The sequence below is a fragment of the Chiloscyllium plagiosum genome, chromosome 3 (genome assembly GCF_004010195.1).
Source record: "Chiloscyllium plagiosum isolate BGI_BamShark_2017 chromosome 3, ASM401019v2, whole genome shotgun sequence".
Lineage (NCBI taxonomy): Eukaryota > Metazoa > Chordata > Chondrichthyes > Orectolobiformes > Hemiscylliidae > Chiloscyllium > Chiloscyllium plagiosum.
In genome coordinates this window covers 130,948,098-130,967,607 of record NC_057712.1, presented here as the reverse complement: position 1 = coordinate 130,967,607, position 19,510 = coordinate 130,948,098, and the positions used below count along the sequence as shown (strand labels likewise).

The 19,510-nt window shown below is 43.5% G+C and overlaps 1 protein-coding gene across 1 annotated transcript in view; it reads right to left on the bottom strand.

Annotated features, from left to right (window-relative positions):
• The window catches only part of ptk7b (protein tyrosine kinase 7b), a gene marked incomplete at its 5' end in the record, with an annotated part of 122,682 nt that overhangs the window by 67,654 nt on the left and 35,518 nt on the right, over window positions 1-19,510 (bottom strand). Inside the window, 2 exons of the mRNA XM_043687347.1 lie at window positions 7,263-7,382; window positions 13,268-13,403. Of these exons, the coding sequence (XP_043543282.1) occupies window positions 7,263-7,382; window positions 13,268-13,403 (256 nt within the window). The remainder of the gene's footprint in view (window positions 1-7,262; window positions 7,383-13,267; window positions 13,404-19,510) is intronic.

Here is a 19,510-nt window from a genome sequence, read left to right as displayed (position 1 = left end):
CTCTGATCTCCAGCATCTGCAGTCCTCACTTTCTCCTAATACAGGACATAGACTTGTGGGTGTTGGGTAATTGACATGGAGAAAAGTAATCACATGCTGAAATTGTTAAGAATTTAGGATATGGACCACTTTATTGAGGAGCCACAAATGTTCAATGTTTAGTGCCAACTATTACTGAAGATCCTACTTCTAACCTTATGATAGAGGGAGGTCATTCATGAAACAGCTGAAGATGGTTGGGCCTAGGCCACTACTCTGAGAAACACCTATTGAGATGAGAGCTGAGATGGCTGACCTCCAATAACCACAACCATATTCCTCCATGCTAGGTAGAAGCCCAACCAGTGGACAGTTTGTCCCTGATTTCCATCGACTCCTGTTTTGTTAGGCCTCCTCTATGCCATATACTATCATATGGTTTTGATGTCAAGGGCAATCACTCTCACCTCAATTCTGGAGATTTTGACCAAGATATAATGAGGTCAGGATGAGCAGAATAGCCCTTGCAGAACCCAAAGTGAATGTAGCAAATTATTGTTAAGCAAGTACTAATGAAAGCATTGTTGATGACACCTTTCATCCAGTGTAATTGGCCAGGTTGGATTTGTCCTGCTTTTTATGTACAGGATCAGTTTGGTTAGGTGGTCAAGTCTTTAGTACTATTGCCAAAATGTTGTCAGGGCCATTAGCCTTTGTAGTATTCAGTGTATCCAATCATTTTTTGATCTTAATGGAGAAATTCAATATGTTGAATGTGGCATCTCTGACGTTGAGGATCTTTGAAGGAAGCTGAGACGAATCATCCACTCAGCACTTCTGGCTTAGAGTTATAGAGATGTACAGCATGGAAACAGACCCTTCAGTCCAACTTCTCCATGCCGACCAGATATCCCAACCTAATCTAGTCCCACCTGCCAGCACCCGGCCCATATCCCTCCAAACCCTTCCTATTCACATACCCATCCAAATGCCTCTTAAATGTTGCAATTGTACTAGCCTCCACCACTTCCTCTGCCAGCTCATTCCTTACACGTACCACCCTCTGTGTGGAAAAGTTGCCCCTGAGGTCTCTTTTATATCTTTCCGCTCTCACCCTAAACCTATGCCCTCTAGTTCTGGGCTCCCCCACACCATGCCCCTCATGATTTTGCAAACCTCTATTAGGTCACCCCTCAGCTTCCGATACTTAAGAGTGTTGTGAATGCTTCAGTCTTATCTTTTACACTAATATATTGGGCTCCCCTATTCTGGAGGATGGGGATATTTCTGCATTGTCCTCCACAAATCTCTTGCTTGCTTGTTGCATCTGTATGCTAACTTCCAATGACTAATGAACAAGGACAGAGGTCCTTTTGACTATTAACACTCCCAATCTCTCACCATTTTAGTAATACACCATACCCCTGCACCTCCTACTGAAGTTGACAAGCACACTTTTCAACCATTATACGTTTGGTCTGCCATGTTCTTGCCCAGTCATTCAGTTTGTCCAAATCTCATTAATGTCTCTTTGCACTGTGAAGACTTTTTTTTGTACTGGAAATGGGAAAACGTACTGCTTTAAACCAAAGAAACTAAGGAAAACAGACTCACAAATCTGTGTTGCAGCTCTCTACAGTCTTTCCCAAGTTAAATAATATTTATCTCTTCCATTCCTACTGCCTTTCAACTGGAATCCCTGCTAGGATTTTCTCCTACTTCTTTAGAAGAATGATAGCAGACTTGAAATGTGAACTAAGTTTCTCCTGCCAGACTTGCTGAGCTTCTCCAGCATTTTCTCTTATTTCAGATTTCCACCATCCAAAGTATTTTGCTCCTATTAAAACATATGTAAGAAGATGCTTACCGTTTTAAAAGCAAGTTATTGGAAGCCATTGAGAGTTGTATTTACAACATTTTATTCAAGCAGCATGGCATCATTTCAGGCAGAATAGCATCAGTTAGCATTCTAGCCTCAGTGGTAGGGAAACCATTGAAGAAAATAGTGTTGGAGAAAATTAATCTCCGTTTAGAGATACAAGATTTGATCAGCATATTGAGCACGGTTTTGTCAGAGGGAGGTCAAGCCTCTCAAATCTGGTGGAATTTTGAGAGGTGACAACCAAGTGTTTGGATGAGGGCAGGGCAGTTGATGTAATTATTTCAGATTTTGCAAGGCCTTTAACAAGGTCACACATGGGAAACTAAACAAAGTAAAAGTTCACGAGATCCAAGGAAATTAGCAAGATGGATCCAAAATTGGCTTAGGTGTGGGAAGCATAATAAGTGATAACATGAAGATTGGCTGCATGGTTGACAGTGAGGAGGAATATGTTAAGTTCCAGCACGATATAAACAGATTGGTTAGATGGGCAGATCAATGACAGATGGAATTTAACTGATAAGTGAGTCATGGTGCATTTTGGAAGAAGGAACAAGACAAGGAAATACTCAATGAATGGCAAAGGAAGCTCAGAGGAACAAAGAGATCTTGGGGTGTTGACCTGTTGAAGGTGGCAAGACAAGTTAACAGCATACTTAAGGTGGCATACAAGGCACTTAGCTTTGTCAACTAGGCAAAAGTGAGGACTGCAGATGCTGGAAATCTGATGAAGGGCTTTTGCCCAAAACGTCGATTTTCCTGCTCCTCGGATGCTGCCTGACCTGCTGTGCTTTTCCAGCACCAATCTAATTTAGACTTAGCTTTGTCAGTTGAGGCATAGATTATAAAAGCCGAGAGTTGTTGGGGGTGCGGGTAGCAGTGAAGAGAAGATTCACCACATTGTTGCCTGCGATGGAGCTTTTTCAGCTACGGAGAGAGACTGCATAAGCCTGGGTTGCTTCCTTTGGAGCAGAGAAGGTAGAGAGAGGACCTGATGGAGGTTTATAAGATTAGGAGGGCCTTGGATGGTAAATACAATACAGCTGTTAACCCTAGTCAAAAGGTTGATAACAAGGCAGAATCATTTTAAAGTGAAAGGTAGGAAGTTTAGAAGGCATTTGAAAACTCTTTTCACCCAGAGGATGGTGAGGACCTAGAACGCACTGCCTGGGAAGATTGTTGAGGCAGGAAACATCACAGCCTTTAAAAAGTACTTCGATGAGCACTTGAAGTGTTACAACATGCAAGGCCATGGATCTAGTGTGGGAAAGTGGAGCTAGTGTAGGTAGTGTAGTGTAGGTGTGCCGAAGGACCTCTTCTGTACTGTATGATTCTATGACCTATGAGTCCAGGGCAATTTCATCCAGACATAATATTCAAACTGGGTTCTCAACTGGGACCCGGGAGGGCTCAGCATTGTAACAACAACCTGACTGGTTCCCGGGCAGGTGGCTACAGCCTTGGGAGTGGACAATGTAGCAGAAACAGCCAGCTTGTGAAGAGAGAGCATTGATTTCTCTTTTTCTGCCTTCTGTGTGGGGAAGTAAAAAGAATTCCTAGTAGCTACTTACTTTGCACTTTGGCAGAAAGAATACAAGACCTGAACGTTACTTAAATTGGTAAAGACTGCAGAGAGCTACAACGGAGGGATTTGGGAATCCTCAGGAAACACTGGCATCCAAGTTCAACAGGTAATACAGAAGGCAAATGAACTGGCTGCCTTTATTCCAAAGGGAATGGATTACTAAAATAAGAAGGTCTTGCCATAATGATACAAGACACCAGTCTAACCACCGCTGGAATATCTCCTTATCTATTGAAAGGTATCTTAGCATTGGAGGTAGTCGTGAGAAGGACCACTGGTTTAGTTGTGTGTGTGGATGGATTTACATATGTGGAGAGGTTGCATAGATGGGCTTGTACTCACTGGAGTTTAGATGAATAAGGGGAGAACTTATTGAAACAAGATTCTTGACGGGGTGATTTACAGGTACATGTGGCGAGGTTGGTTCCCCTCCTCGAATAGTCTAAATCCAGCGGGTATAATGAGGAGAAATTTCTTCCCAAAAAGGGTTGGCAATCTGTGGACTTTTTTGTCTGTTGTGGTTGGGTTAAGTATATGATTTTTAAACAGTAAGGGAATCATGGGTTTTGGGGATATGGCAGTAAAGTTGACAACTATCAAGTCAGCTCATTGAATGACAGAGCATGCCCAATGTATCAAATGGCCTACTCCTGCTCTTACGTCTTATGATCTATTCTCCCTCATTCTTCTAATGAACATTGTTCTCTCTGCAAATTCCCAATTGAAAAGAAAAAAGGAAAAACACTTTGAGGGACTAAAAAGATAAATTCTCAAACAATGAAAGACAGGGTCAGTGTATCCACAACTTTATACTATCAGCAAAGAATGTGAAGAAATCGAAAGAAAACAACTAATCTGTGATGTGGATTGGTGCCAGACCATGCTTCATTGACTTTTAAATCACCTCCCACACCCATAATACTTGTGACTGGTCTCGTCTCTTTCCACAAGACCCCATAAGCTGTAGGAACAGAAGCCATTCAGACCATCAAGACTGCTCTGACAGGAAATGAGATCACGGCTGATCGGATTTAGCTTTCAATTCCTTGTCCCCATAACCCTCCATTCCCTCGCTGATTAAATACCTGTCTCAGTCTTGAACGTACTTTGTAGCCCAGCCTCAACAGCCCTTTGTGGTAAAGAATTCGACAGGTTAACTGCCATCTGAGAAGAAATTCTCATCTGTCCTAAACGAATGACCCTTTATCCTGCAATTATGTCTTCTGGTCGTAGACTCTCCCACAGGGGTAAACAACCTGCCAAGTTCTCTAAGGACCTTGAGTTTTCAACTGGGCTACTATTGAATCTATCCCAACTCTGTCATCTTATATTAGTTAGTATATTAGCATGGATAGACAATTGGCTCTCTTTAATACCATTGATTCTTAAGTAGCCATATTACCCTAACAAATTATTTTAGAAAGCCAAATTGTATTACATGCACTGCTTCCCTTTGATCTATCCTACTTGCTACCTCCTCAAAAGAACTAATAAATTTGTCTAACATGATTTCCTTGTCCTGGAACATGACCCTGAGGAACCCAAGGAGACTCTTGTGGAACAGTGGTAGTGTTGGCCCAAGTCCAAGTCCTATCTATTCAGAGGTATGCCGTAACATCGCTGAACATGCTGATTAGAAGAAAACACATATCTCCACAAACATCTGCAGGTATATCCTGGAGCCGAGATGACTGACCTCCAACAATCACAGCCGTCTCCCTCTGTCCGAGGTATAACTCCAACCGGCAGGAAGATTTCCCCAAATTCCTCGATGCCATGGTATCAAGGGCAGTAATTCTAAGATCACTTCTGGAGTTGAAGAGTGTGGTGCTGGAAAAGCACAGCCGGTCAGGCAGCATACGAGGAGCAGGAGAATCGACGTTTCAGGCATGAGCCCTTCATCAGGAATGAGGCTTGTTGGCCGTGGAGGCTGAGAGATAAATTGGAGGGGAGTGGGGCAGGGGGAAGTTAGCTGAGAGTGTGATAGGTCGGTGAAGGTGGGGGTGAAGGTGATAGTTTGGAGACCTCTGGAGGTCAACTCTTTTGATCAATGTTTGAATCAATGCTGCAATGAGGTCAGGGGCTTGTGACTCCAGTAAAACACAAATTCAGCATCACTGAGTGGATTATTACTATTCAAGTGCTGTCAGATAGCACTGTTGATGATCTCTTTCAACACTTTAGGGTTAAAAGATGACAATTGGCTAGGTTGGATTTCCATATTTGTGTGTGTACAGGACTTATCCGACAATCTTCCATATTACTGGATAGATGCCATTGTTGTAGCTGGATTGGAACAGCTTGGCTAACAGCATGGCAAGTTTTGGGGCACAGGCCTCCAGTACTATTGCCAGAATATCATCAGGACCAATGCTTTTGCAGCATTCAGTGACTCCAACTGAAGCAGAGATGAAGCAAAACCTGACAGTCATAATCACAGAATCAAAATTTACAGACCAACACCCATTCAAAGCCATCACCATCATGGTTATGTCCTGTCTTTCTAGCAGGAGATACCCAGCAGATGTGGTGACACAGTCATATACAGTGAGGGTCACGGGACAAAGGAACCTATTCATTACCATAAATACATCTTCCCTTTGCCCAACGTTGATGAATCAGTACTCGTGCAAGTTGAATATCTCGGAGGAAACACCAGGGGTAGCAAGGGCACAGAATATACTCTGAATGGCAATTTTAATGTCTATCACTCAAGATAGCTCAGCAGCATCACTACTGATTGAGCTAGTCAAGTCTTAGAGGAAGTAGTTTGAAGAATAGTTCTGCAACAGGTGGCAAGGAAACAATCAAGAAGGAAAAATAAACTTGACCTCAACCTAACCAATCAACCTGTTGCAAATGCATCTGTTCATGACAGTATTGGTATAAGTGAGCACTACATAATGCTTGTGGAGATGAAGTAACACATTCACAAAGAGGATACCCTCCATCATGAGTAATATTTCCAATATGCTAAATGGGACAGATTTTAACCAGATGTAGCTTACAGTTCAGAAACCCTGAGGTGCTGTAGACCATCAGCAGCAGAAATGTGCTCAAACACAATCTGTAACTTCAAAACCTGGCAGTTTCCCCACTCTAACATTGCCATCAAACCATAGATCAACTCTGGTTTAATGAATAATGCAGGAAAGCATGATCAGTAGCAATACCAAGCACAACCAAAAATGAAGTGTCAACATGGTGAGGCTAGTCATGAAGCAGCTTTCCTAATTTTGGCACTAGCTCCCAGATATTAGCAAGGAGGACTTGGCAGGATGGACAGGGTTGACCGAGTTGTTGGCATTTTTGGACAATGCCAGCCAGTCTGTCTGGTTTCATTTTTCTGGTGACCTTTTAGCAACTTGATACAACTGAATGGTTGGCTAGGATACTTCAGAAGCAGTTAAGAGTCAGCCACACTTTTGTGGGTCTGGAGTCACAGACCTGTTCAGCTAAGGATGCCAGCTTTCGCTCCCTAAAGGACATTCGTGAATCAGATAAGTTTCTATATTAATCACTTGGTCATCATTAGACTAAATAGCTCTGAAGAAGGGTCATTGATTGTATTGTTCACAAACTTGGCTGTGATATACTAGGTACCTTCATCCAAGTCATTCATATAGATTGGCTTACTCTTGTTCCAATTTCTTATAATAGAGGATAATGATCTTTTATTGCCACTCTATGTCCTTGCCACACTATTTAATAAAGTATTGAAAAGACCAGAAATATGAAGATTTTACTGGAATTCATTTGATATGCATTTTGGAGCACTAATAAAGAGATCAGATTTGAAGTAATAAAAATTCTCACCGCCTTTGCTCCATTTGATGACTGGTTTCTCACGGCCAGTGGCAGAGCACTGGATCGTCATATCCTTATTCAATTCCATACACTGCTGTGACTGTGGAGGTGGTGTGAACTTGAGCTTCTCTATAAAATGTAACAGGAGTTACAAGTTTTGGGTGGTTCAATGTATAACATTTCAGATGACGACATGAGACAGAAATAGTTTAGGATTAGACACTAGATTATATTGCTCCAAGATGGAATGAGAAAAGTAAAGACGGCACTGAAATTAACTCGCATAAGTTAGTATCACACACTCATTCAGCAACTTGGTGGGGCAAGTCTATATTATGCAGAATTAAATCAATTGGACTCGATTTGAAATCTCTACCAACTGTTTCCAGGCATGTAAGATTTCAGATTCTGGAACAGACTTCAGAGTCCTCGAGGGTTACTATGGGTCAGAAAGAACATATGAACTGTGGTAAAGATTTGAATGTTACAGTCAAAGATGTTGGAGGCAACAAGCTTTTTGGCAAAAGAGAGGCAGAGGCACACTTAATGAGCAGTTCTATAAGTAGGCCAGTACGACATTGGGGTCCATGTAGATAAATCAAAAGATGGATTTCATAAACAGAAGTGTGGAGTACAAAAGCAGGGGAAGTTATGCAAATACCTTCATGAAACAATGGCATGGCCACAGCTAGAATACTGCATCCAGATCTGCCATTTCACACTATAGAAAAAATGAGGGGGCCCTCTTGAAGATGCAATTAGACACAAACATTTACATCACAGAAGTAATCATCTGTCCCATCATGCTTGTGCTGATGAATCAAGATCTGGCTCCACAAGACCATTTTCCTCTTTTTTGCAATGCGTGTGAATATCTAAATACTGCTTAAATATTACAAGAGTTTGTGACTCAAACAATATTTTTAGACATTGAGTTCCAGACTCTCACCACCCTCTGAATGTAAAAGATTTCTCAACTCTACTCTTAATCTTCTATCTCTTATCTTAAATCTATCTGCCCTGATTATTGATCGTTCGACTCATGGAAAAAGTGCCTTCTTTCCACATAGTCCGAACCTTCCATCCCAGGCAGCATCGTGGTAAATCTCCTCCACAACCCTTTAAATGCAATCATCTTCTTCCTATAATATGGCTATAGTTCATTGAAGATTTATCAGCTTAATTCCTGGGAGTGGCAGGACTGACATGAGGAGCGGTTGAATCAGTGAGGGTTATATTCGCTGGAGTTCAGAAGAATGGTGGTCGTTCTCAAGAAACCCATAAAATTCCAACAGGACTAGACAGGGTAGTTGCAGGAAGGATGCTCCCTGTGGCAAGGGAGCCCAGTACCAAAGGGACAGTCTGAGGATACAAAGTAAACCATTGAGGACTGAGATGAATCTTCACCCAAAAATTGGTGAGCCTATGGAATTCAATACCACAGAAAGGGATCAAAGCCAAAATATAGCATAATTTTAAGAAGGACTTGGATATGGCACTTGGGGCTAAAGGGATAAAAGAAAATGAGAGCAGGCTATTCAGTTGGATGATCAGCCATGATCTTAATGAACAGCCTACTTCTATTCCTTTTCTCCAAGTTTCTAAATCTAACCAAACCTCTCCATGAGGATTTTGGTCTAGTTACACTTCAGATGTAACAGTCCAACATGTTCAGTTCCCATTCCCAGAAACAGCCCAATGCCTCAGGAAACTAAAGCTCCCCTTTGTGCATCATCTCTCTCGTCACATGTTCATCAGCTCTCTCTCTTTTTATTCCTATGCTTACTGTTGCATGGCACCAGGAATAATCTGGAGAAAAACTGTTGAAGCCTTGCCTTTTGATTTCCTGCATGACTCCCTAAAATCACCTTGCAGGATCCAGTGAGTGTGTTTTTCATGTTATTAATCAGAATATGGACCACAAACTGATCACTCACCCTCCCTCTTCAGAATGCCCTGCAGCCATTCATTGACTCTGCCACCGGGGAGTGTCTGCTCCATTCTCAAATGGATTCCAGTACTATGGGTCAACACTTCGTCCTCAAGGTGTCCCCACCTCAGAGCAGTTGGATTACCAAGATTGGTCCCACACTGGCCTCCACAGAGAAGCTGTCAAGCTCAATATTTTCAAAAGTCAATAAAAAATTGGCAAGCAAGATGAATTTGGAGGATTCCCTCACTAGCTGCCTAGTCCTTTTTTTAATCTAATAATCAACTATTCCCTCTCTACCTGCACTTCCACAAGCTGTGGGATGACCACATCCTGAAACTTATTAACCACAAGCCTCATGAATGCCCCATCATGACTCCAGTTGCCACTCACGATAACACAGTCAGAGGCTCCTCCTGCCCACTCAGTCATCCAGACTGTCAGGAGTCTGGAGATTTTCCCCACATAGTGCAGGATGTGTAAATCATTGGCCTGACAGTTCCACTCTTCCAATTAATTATAGAGTCATAGAAATGTTATAAAAATCAGTGGACACAGACTGAAGGTTCTGGGTAAGGGATGCAGAGAGAATGTGAACAAGAATCCTTTTAAAATTCAAGTGATAAGACTTTGAACTTAAAAATAAAGATAATTAACAATTTCAAAGTGAAATTCTTGGGACAGTAGAGGAACATAAACTTGCAGAAGCTAGAGTTGTGGGAGGGGAACGCGGGCACGGACTCTTTCTTGCTCCACAGACGCTGCCATATCCACCAAGTCTCTCAAGCGTTTTGTTTTTAATTGCACAGACATATTTCGCTAAAGCATTCTGTTCTTTCTTCATCATTCAATGATTTGCAAGATTATGACCCTCAAGGAAATTGGAAGGGGGACTATCATGAACAGCCATTCACAGATTCTTTTGACTGAAATTATCAATGTCATACCTTGAGAAACCTAGATAAAAGAGAAAACACCTCACTGGGGTAGCACCTGGAAATCAAGCCCTGCTATTCCTGGAGCCATGACAAGAAATCAAAATTTTAATCGAAATACCCAAAGTTTCTCAATTTTCTTGTCTGTTTGGACCCGGGTGAACAGAAAACAAAAACCAGGTTTCTGTAATTAACAAGAATTGCTACATATTACAAATGAATACATTCTAAGAACTGATAAATATAATTAATAGTTAGAACTTAAAGCTATATAAAGACGGGAACAGAAAACAGAAACTGAAGTAGGCCATTTGACTCTTTAAGGAGAAAGTGAGGTCTGCAGATGCTGGAGATCAAAGTTGAAACTTTATTGCTGGAACAGCACAGCAGGTCAGGCAGCATCCAGGGAACAGGAGATTCGACGTTTCGGGCACAGGCCCTTCTTCAGGAAGGGCCTGTGCCCGAAACGTCGAATCTCCTGTTCCCTGGATGCTGCCTGACCTGCTGTGCTGTTCCAGCAATAAAGTTTCAACATTTGACTCTTTAAGCCTGCTCTGCCATTCCTCGGCTGATCATCCAACTCAAAAGCCTGTTCCCACCTTTCCACATATCTTCTGATCTTTAGCCAAGTACTCTGCCCAACTCCTTGAAATCATACAATGTTTTTGCTTCAACTGCTTTCTATGGTAGTGAATTCCACAGGTTCACCACTCTTTGAATGAAGAAATTTCTCCTTATAAGTGTTACATGGTTTACCCCATACCCTGAGACTGTGATCCCCAACTCAGGACACCACCCCCATCCGTCCTCCTTCCCCCCTACCCCCAACACACAAATCTAGAACACCATTGCTCCATTTACCCTATTCAGCCTCGTTAGAATTTTATAGGTTTCTGTGACAAATCCCCCAACCCCCAATTACTCTAAAGTCCAGTAAATATAGTCCTAACTGATCACTCTTCATACATCAGTCCTGCCATCTCAAGAATCAGTCTGGTCCACATTCGTTGGCAATCCTTCCACAGCCAGAACATAGAACATAGAACAGTTAAGCACAGAACAGGCCCTTCAGCCCACGATGTTGTGCCGACCACTGATCCTCATGTATGCACCCTCAAATTTCTGTGACCATATGCATGTCCAGTAGTCTCTTAAATGTCCCCAATGACCTTGCTTCCACAACTGCTGGCAATGCATTCCATGCTCTCACAGCTCTGTGTAAAGAACCCGCCTCTGACATCCCCTCTATACTTTCCTCCAACCAGCTTAAAACTATGACCCCTCATGTTAGTTTTTCCCTATGCTATCCCTGATCGGATCTACTCTTTCTTTGACCATTCTCTTATTCCTCACATAAGTGTAAATGTAAAATGCCTTTGTGTTCTCCCTAATCCGTTCTGCCAAGCCTTTCTCGTGCCCCCTCCTGGCTCTCCTCAGACCAACATCTGTCAGAAGGAGGCCAAAATGGCATATGGCACAGGGAACAATCTGAAAAAATATCTTTGAAGTCCTGCTTTTCAATTTCCTACTTAACTCCTCAAAGTCAGCTTGCAGGATCTGCACACAATACTCCAGGTATGGTCTCTCCAAGATGCTATACAATTGCAATAAAATATCCCTGCTCCTTAACTCAAATCCTCTCATTGTGAAAGTTGCTTTCTTCACTGTCTGCTTTCTTCATTGCATGCCTACAGTAACTGGTGTACAAAATGCTCTGGCCTTGTTGTACTTGCACTTTTTCCAATAATCTTCGCTCATGTTGTTGCAACCAAAGTGGATAACCTCACACTTATTCACTGCCATGTATCTGCCCACTTATTCAACTTGTGCAAATCACACTGACAAAAACACACCGCTGTTATGAGTGAATATAAAACAACTGGGCAGGCAGTTCAATGGCCTCTGTCCACAGGATTCCCCAATTCTTTAATCTGTCTTCTCCAGGTATTTTTTAATTTCCTTGTAGGAGGCACAGAGCAACTGATCCACAAATATAGTCTCTGACATATTAGTTAAAAACAACAGCTTAGCTCAACTGGTGGACGAACATAATAGCTTCCTTCAGGAAGCAGGTATTTTCTACTGCAGAGACACAACACCTCACCTTCCAGAGGTCCAAAGCTTCTGGCGATATTATTCACACCCACAAACTGTTCAGCAACTTAAAAGGCAGTCACACTGTTGATAGCACACAGATGGCCTGTCACTCAATGTTAGAATTCCACAAACCAAATCAGCCAAATGCTACCAAACAAATCTCACTTTATATACATCTCAGGGCCAGCCCAGCTGCAACCAACCTCCCCCACAATTCTTGAACAAAGCAGCAGTGTAAACACCACTTATGAGCTTCAGTACCTTGCCTTTAAGAAATGCAGCAATACCTTCCACAATTATTGATATTAAAACAGTCCTTTTCCTATTACAGTCAGCAAATAAAACTACAGAAAAAAATATAGTCTTTAAAACAGTTAATCTTTTTGGTGACGTTGCTGCAGGATAAATACAAGCCAGGACCCCAGGAGTAGTCACCAGTTCCTCACATGGAATGGACCAAACTGGGATGCCATGCACTCATGCATTGCTTTGAGATCTGAAAATGGCAAAAAAACCCAAGTGCTACTTTGGTACTGAAAAGATTTCACAGAATTTCAGTATGTTTTCTTCTGATGGTTGGAAATCATGTCTATCTTCATGTAATGAGAGAGTCAAGCAAGGCGTCCAGTCTTCCTCAAGTTTGCTCCAAGAAGCACTGGCAGCAAAGTATGCATCAAAAGTCTCAGTAAAGTATCAGACATATTTCTGAAGACTTCAAAAGCTTGAAAAGTTAGCTAGCACCATTCAGAGTCACAGTCATATCGCATGGAAACCCTGCAGTTCAACCAGTGCAAGCTCAACATAATCCCAAACTAAACTAGTCCCACCTGCCTGCTCCTGGTTCATTATAAATACTCAACTGATAACAATTTTGGAGTGTTTGGGACAGAGAAAATACATCTTTGCAAAATATGAGCAAAGAAAATTGGGCAACCAGCTCTGTGTGGGCTAGGTGATACTGGGGATTGTATAGCACAGCTTGTATTACTCAATTCATGTTTCAAATGAAATGGTCAAACATAAATCAAGTTAGAATGGACACTTGCACTAACCTAAGACTTGGACACGTGCACCCTCTTCAATGTATCCTGCTGAGGTCCTGCTCTGACATTTGTATACAGTTCCATCATACACCTCCACATTATTAATACGCAGAGTTCCATTGTCAAACTCCTCAAATCGACTGTCCTGTAAATTAACCAAGACAATGAAAAGATACAGAAATTTATGCAAGTCTGCTAACACAGAACAACTGGTTCACAAATATAGCTTCTGACATACTGGTTAAAAACAACAGCTTAGCTCAACTGATGGACGAACATAACAGCTTCCTTCAGGAAGCAGGTATTTTCTACTGCAGAGACACAGTAAGAGACAAAAAGAGTTTGCAAATTGGTCAAATAAAGAACATTTCTTCCCCTCAAGTAACTTCAGACAAGAATTATAATTTAAGAAATGGGTTTTGGTAGCTTGGGTAAAAAATAGTTACTGCTTGCACATTAACACGTGATATGGAAGCAATTTGTTTGCATACAAAACAATGTTATAGCTGCAACTGTTTTATTATTCAAAAGACAGACATTTTGGTGAAGCTCTTCATCTTGTACTCATCAGAACTAATATAAAATGTCAATTTTCAAATATCACAACAGTTCATCGTATAGGAGAAAAGAGTGCTGAGTGGTTGGCAAATTGACCAATTGGGGCAGCACGGTGACTCAGTGGTTAGCACTGCTGTCTCACTGGGACCCGGGTTCGATTCCAGCCTTGGGCGACTGTCTGTATGGAGTTTGCACATTCTCCCAATATCTGCGTGGGTTTCCTCTGGGTGCTCCGGTTTCCCCCCACAATCCAAAGGTGTTCAGGTTAGGTGAATTGGCCATGCTGAATTGCCCACAGTGTTCAGGGATGTGTAGGTAAGGAGCATTGATCTGGGGTAAATATCGGATAGGGTTACTCTTCAGAGGGTCAGTGTGGACTTGTTGGGCCGAAGGGCCTGTTGCCACACTGTAGGTGTTCCAAGATTGCCAGTTTTACCACAAAGAACATATTCCCCAAACTCGCAGGTAATTTATAAATGGCACAAAATTTGAACATATTCCTTTGGCTTGCAAATGTTCCTAGATATCTTTGTACATTGCTTTGATCAAGCATAAATAGACAACATTACAAGGTAGACAAATATCTTATATTTCATTAGTATAGCTATTAGTATTTCCAGGACTGTTCAGCAATTTCTACTCAGTTATGGAGGACAGCCATCAGAAGACTTTTAGCTTTGGGTTTTGTAAGTACAGACTGCTCAAGAACAGTTTATACTCTGCCTCTTCCATGTAGGAAGCTGGCTGTGATTGTTGGAAGTCAGTCATCTCAGCTCCAGGACACCACTACAGGAGTTCCTGACGGTCTTGCCCTACGCCCAAACATTTTTAAATGATTAATCTATGACAACCATCCGCATCATAAAGTCAGAATTGGGGATGCTTGCTGATGATTGCGCAATGTACAGCACTATTCATGACTCCTTAGATACTGAAGCAGCTCATGTCTAAATGCAGCAAGACAATATCCAGCTTTGTGTTGACAAGAAGCATGCAACAGTCATGCCACACAAATGCCAGGCAATGACGATCTCTAAATAAAAGACAGTCTGACCATTGCCCCATGACATACAATGGTATTACCAACATTGAATCCCTAACTTTCAACATCCTAGGTATTACTATTGACCAGAAACTGAAATGGACTTGCCATATAAATAGTGAAGAGTCTGAAGAAAGGTTATTGGACTTGAAACATTAACTCTACTCTCTCTTCACAGATGCTGCCAAAACTGTTGAGTTTCTCCAGTAATTTATGTTTTCATTTCAGATCTTCAGCATGTGCAGTTCTTTGTTTTAGGTTTGTGAATCTGCGGAATTCTTTACTGTAGAGGGCTGCTGAGGCTGGGTCATAATGTATATTGAATGCTGAGAAAGTCGGATTTTTAAATCAGTAAATGGATCAAGGATTACGGAGATATGGTGGAAAAATGGAGTTGAGAATCATCAGATCAGACATGGTATGACTGAACAAGGGACCCGACTTGACAAGCTGCATTGCCTACTTCTGTTCCGATGACCTATGATTTTATCTTCAGGCTAACAGTATTTTCTTGCAATCTCATAGCCTACTTCCCTTCAGCTGCTGCAATTTTTAACTTGTTTGTCTTGTGTGTTTTTGTGTATTAAATGAATATTATAATTGTTACAATTTATCAGATGATGCAATACTCCAGAAATGCAAGCCATTGCATCATTATCAACATCTATTGTGATGGGATTTGAACCCATTGCCTAAACCATTAGCATACATCTCTGGACTGGACTTTAAAATCAATTAAAATCAATGTTATACAGCTCACACAATCTGTTGAAAGTAAAGTTAAATCAAATGATTATTTTTCAATTGGCACAGACATCATCGGTGTTTAAATTTTCTACATATCTATAAGTGGGTTCGGGTTAATTGGTTTTACTGGCAGTATCAAAAGTGTGGTGCTGACAAAGCATAGCAGGTCAGGTAACATCCAAGGAGCAGGAGAGTTAATGTGTCAAGCATAAACTCTTCATCAAGGGGGAGCGCGTGCGAGAGAGAAGGAGCGCGAGAGCAAGAGTGCAGGCGCGAGAGCGAGCACAAGAGCAAGAAAGAGCAGGCGCGAGAGCGAGCGCAAGAGTGAGAGAGAGCAGGCGCGAGAGGGGGCACAAGAGGGGGCGTGAGAGCGAGAGAGAGGGTGCAAGAGAGAGGGCACGAGAGAGAGCCGGCGCGAGAGCGAGCTGGTGCAAGAACAAGAGAGTGGGTGCGCGCAAGAGAGAACAGACGTGAGAGAGTGCACGTGAGATAGAGAGGGCGCACACGATGGTGAGCAAGAGACATTTACCTCAAGCAAGAGAAAGAGAGGGCACATTTGAGAGCGAGAAAATGTGCGTGAGAGAGAGTGTGTATGCGTGTGTGTGTGTGAGTGAGAGATGTGGAGGAGGTGCTGAGAGATAAATAGGAGGGTGGGAGTGGGGCTGTGAGGTAGGTATCTTGGAATGCGACAGGTGGATGAAGATGGGGAGCCGAGGGTGGAGCGGATAGGTGGGAAGGAAGATGAACACGCAGTTCAGTTCAAGAGGGCCGTGCTGAGTTGGAGGGTTGGATCTGGAATAAGGTGGAAGGAGGGGAGATGTGGAAGCTGGTTAAATCCACATTGATCCGGTGTGGTTGGAGTGTCCCTTGGCGGAGTGGGAGGGCGAGTGGGGTTGTTTAGCACGTGTGTCCCGGAGATGTTTTCTGAAACATTCTGCAAGTTGGCGTCTTGTCTCCCCAATCTAGAGGAGACCACAATGAGAGCAACGGACGCAGTAGATGAGGTGTTTGGACGTGCAGAAAAATCTCTGCTGGATGTGGAAGGATCCTTTGGGGCTTTGGATGGAGATTGGGGGGTGGGTGCACAGGTTTTACATCTCCTGCGGTGACATGGCAAGGTGCTGGTAGTGGAGGATTGGTTGGTGGTGGGCATGGACCTAACAAGGGAGTCGCAGTGGGAACTGTCTCTGCAGAATGCTGTAAGGAATGGGGACGGAAATATATCTCTGGTGCTGGGGTCTGGCTGTAGGTGGCAGAAATGGTGAGGATGATGCGTTGTATCCAGAGGTTGGTGGGGAGGAAGGTGAGGACCTTGGTGGTTCTATCCTTGTTGCAGTTGAAGGGGTGGGGCTCAAGGGCAGAGGTGCAGCAAGTGGAGGAGATACACTGGAGAGCATTGTTCACCACATGGGAGGGGAAATTGTGGTCCTTTAAGCAGGAGGCCATCTGGGATGTACTGGAGTGGAACTGCCCCACCTGGGAACAGATGCGGCGGAGGAACTGGGAGTAAGAAATAGCGTTTTTGGAGAAGGGGTGTGGGAGATGTAGTCCAAGTAGCTGTGGGAGTTAGTAGATTTGAGGTAAATGTCCGTGCTGAGTCACCGTCGGAAATGGAGATTGGGGGGGGGGCGAACAGGAAGGGAAGGGAGGTGTCTAAGATGGTCCAGCTGAACTTGAGGTCAGGGTGGAAGGTGTTTGTGAAGTTGATGAACTGCTCAACCTCCTTGTGGGGCACGAGGCGGTGCCAATACATTCAGTCATCCATGTAGTGGAGGAAAATTAGGGAATGCTGCCAGTGTAACTTTGGAAGATGGACTGTTTCCACATACTCGATGACGGGTCAGGCATAGCTGGGGCCCATGCGGGTGTCCATGACTACACCTTTGGTAGGAAGAAAATGGGAGGATTCGAAGGAGAAATTGTTGAGGGTGAAAACCAGTTCCGTCAATCGAATGAGTGTGTTAGTGGAAGGGACTGGTTGGGTCAGCATGAGAGGAAGAAATGGAGGGCTTGGAGGCCTTCATCATTGCAGTTGGATGTGTACAAGAACTGAACATCTATGGTGAAGATGAGGTATTGGGGGCCAGGGAGCCAAAGGTCATGGAGAAGGCGGAGGGCATGGGTGGTTTCCCAAATGTATGTGGGGAGATCCTGGACCAAGGAGGACAGGACGGTGTCAAGGTATGCAGAGGTAAATTCAGTGGGACAGGAGCAGGCTGAAACAATGGGTCGCCCTGGGCAGTCAGGTTTGTGAATTTTGGATAAGAGATAGAACTGGGTGGTGTGGGCCCCCCGAGGTAATTAGGCTGTGGATGGTCTGGGAGATGATAGCTTGGTGATGGGAGGTGAGGTTGTGGACGAGGGACAGTAGGAGGAGGTGTCCATGAGTTGGCACCTGGTTTCAGCAGGGATATGTTGGAGGCGGGTGAAGTGGTCCTCAGAGTGTGGATGGGAACCTGATGGAAGTAGTAAGCCAAAGGTGGAGGAAGAAAAATCCAACGTTACGACAGGTGTTGAACTCATTCACCTGGGAGGGTACTGCGAAGAAGGTGAGACCATTACTGAAGACTATCATTCATTCGCAGTGAGGGGCAGGTTTGGGGAGAGATGGAAAATAAATCAGGGCAGGGAGCTTGGTGCTGGCGGAGACTATATCTGGAGTGGGTGTGGTCATGGTATCATGGGTGACATCACCAAAGGAAGTGACACACACTGTAGGGGTCAGGGGAGCGGAAGTGGTATACATTCCGTGGCATCGGTGGGTGCAGAAGTGACGTCCCTTGTACCATTCGTGGTACAGCTGCAGCTGCGTGGTTCTCAGTGGTGTTCCAGTGAGTGACATCAGTAGGAGCAGAAGTGGTTGAGGCGGCAGCAAAGATGGGGACGGATGACGTGATGGATAGTCTTCACAGCGGTTTCAGCAGCAGTTGTTCTTGCAGCAATCACGGGAGCGGTGTAGTCAGCGGTGGCTGTGGTCTGTGGGATGGTGAGGGCAGAGGTGACAGCATCGCTTGTCGCGGTGGTGGTGGGTGTAGCACCTTTGTGGCTAATGACAGTTCTGGAAGCTGGGAGAAGATTCTAGAATGATCAAGGAATCCAGAGACTGGAGGTAAGTATGTGAAAGTTTGGTGTACTTACATTCCTTGATGTCCGATAAGCTGGAGAAAAAACATTTGTTGAGTGTGAAGATTCTTCTCAGGATGAAGAACAGCAGAGGTCCTTTGCAAGTCTGGGAGAGTGTGGCCCTGAGCTGGGGAAGGGCTGACTGCAGGGAGAGTGGGTGGCGGCGCATAGCTGCAAGCGTGGAGCGGAGGATCCATAGGGAGAACTGTTTCTGGAAGCTTTGGATTTGCTATAGGTAGTGGGTGATGTTCAAATATTACCAAAGCCAACGTGCGTACAAATGAAGGGTGAGTTCTCATATTAATTTGCAGTGCTTTTGAAAGTGCTTTTATTCTTTGAATGGTGAACAGGTTGATATTTGAGAAAATTGCTCCAGCTATGTGGGACCAGTAAGAAAGACAACAGTGTATTTAGACATTTAGCTGTTATTGGGTATTCAAAGTTAAAAATCACACAACACCAGGTTATAGTCCAACAGGTTTAATTGGAAGCACACTAGCTTTCGGAGCGACGCTCCTTCATCAGGTGATAGTGGAGGGCTCGATCGTAACACAGAATTTATAGCAAAAATTTACAATGTGATGGAGTTCAATGTAGCTAAGTGTGAGGTGATTCACTTTGGTAAGAGTAATAAAAGATGGGGTACTGGGCTAACGGTCAGATACTTGGTAGTGTGGATGAGCAGAGGGATCTTGGTGTCCATGTACACAAATCTTTGAAAGTTGCCACCCAGGTAAATAGTGCGGTGAAGAAGGCATATGCCGTACTGGCTTTTATTGGTA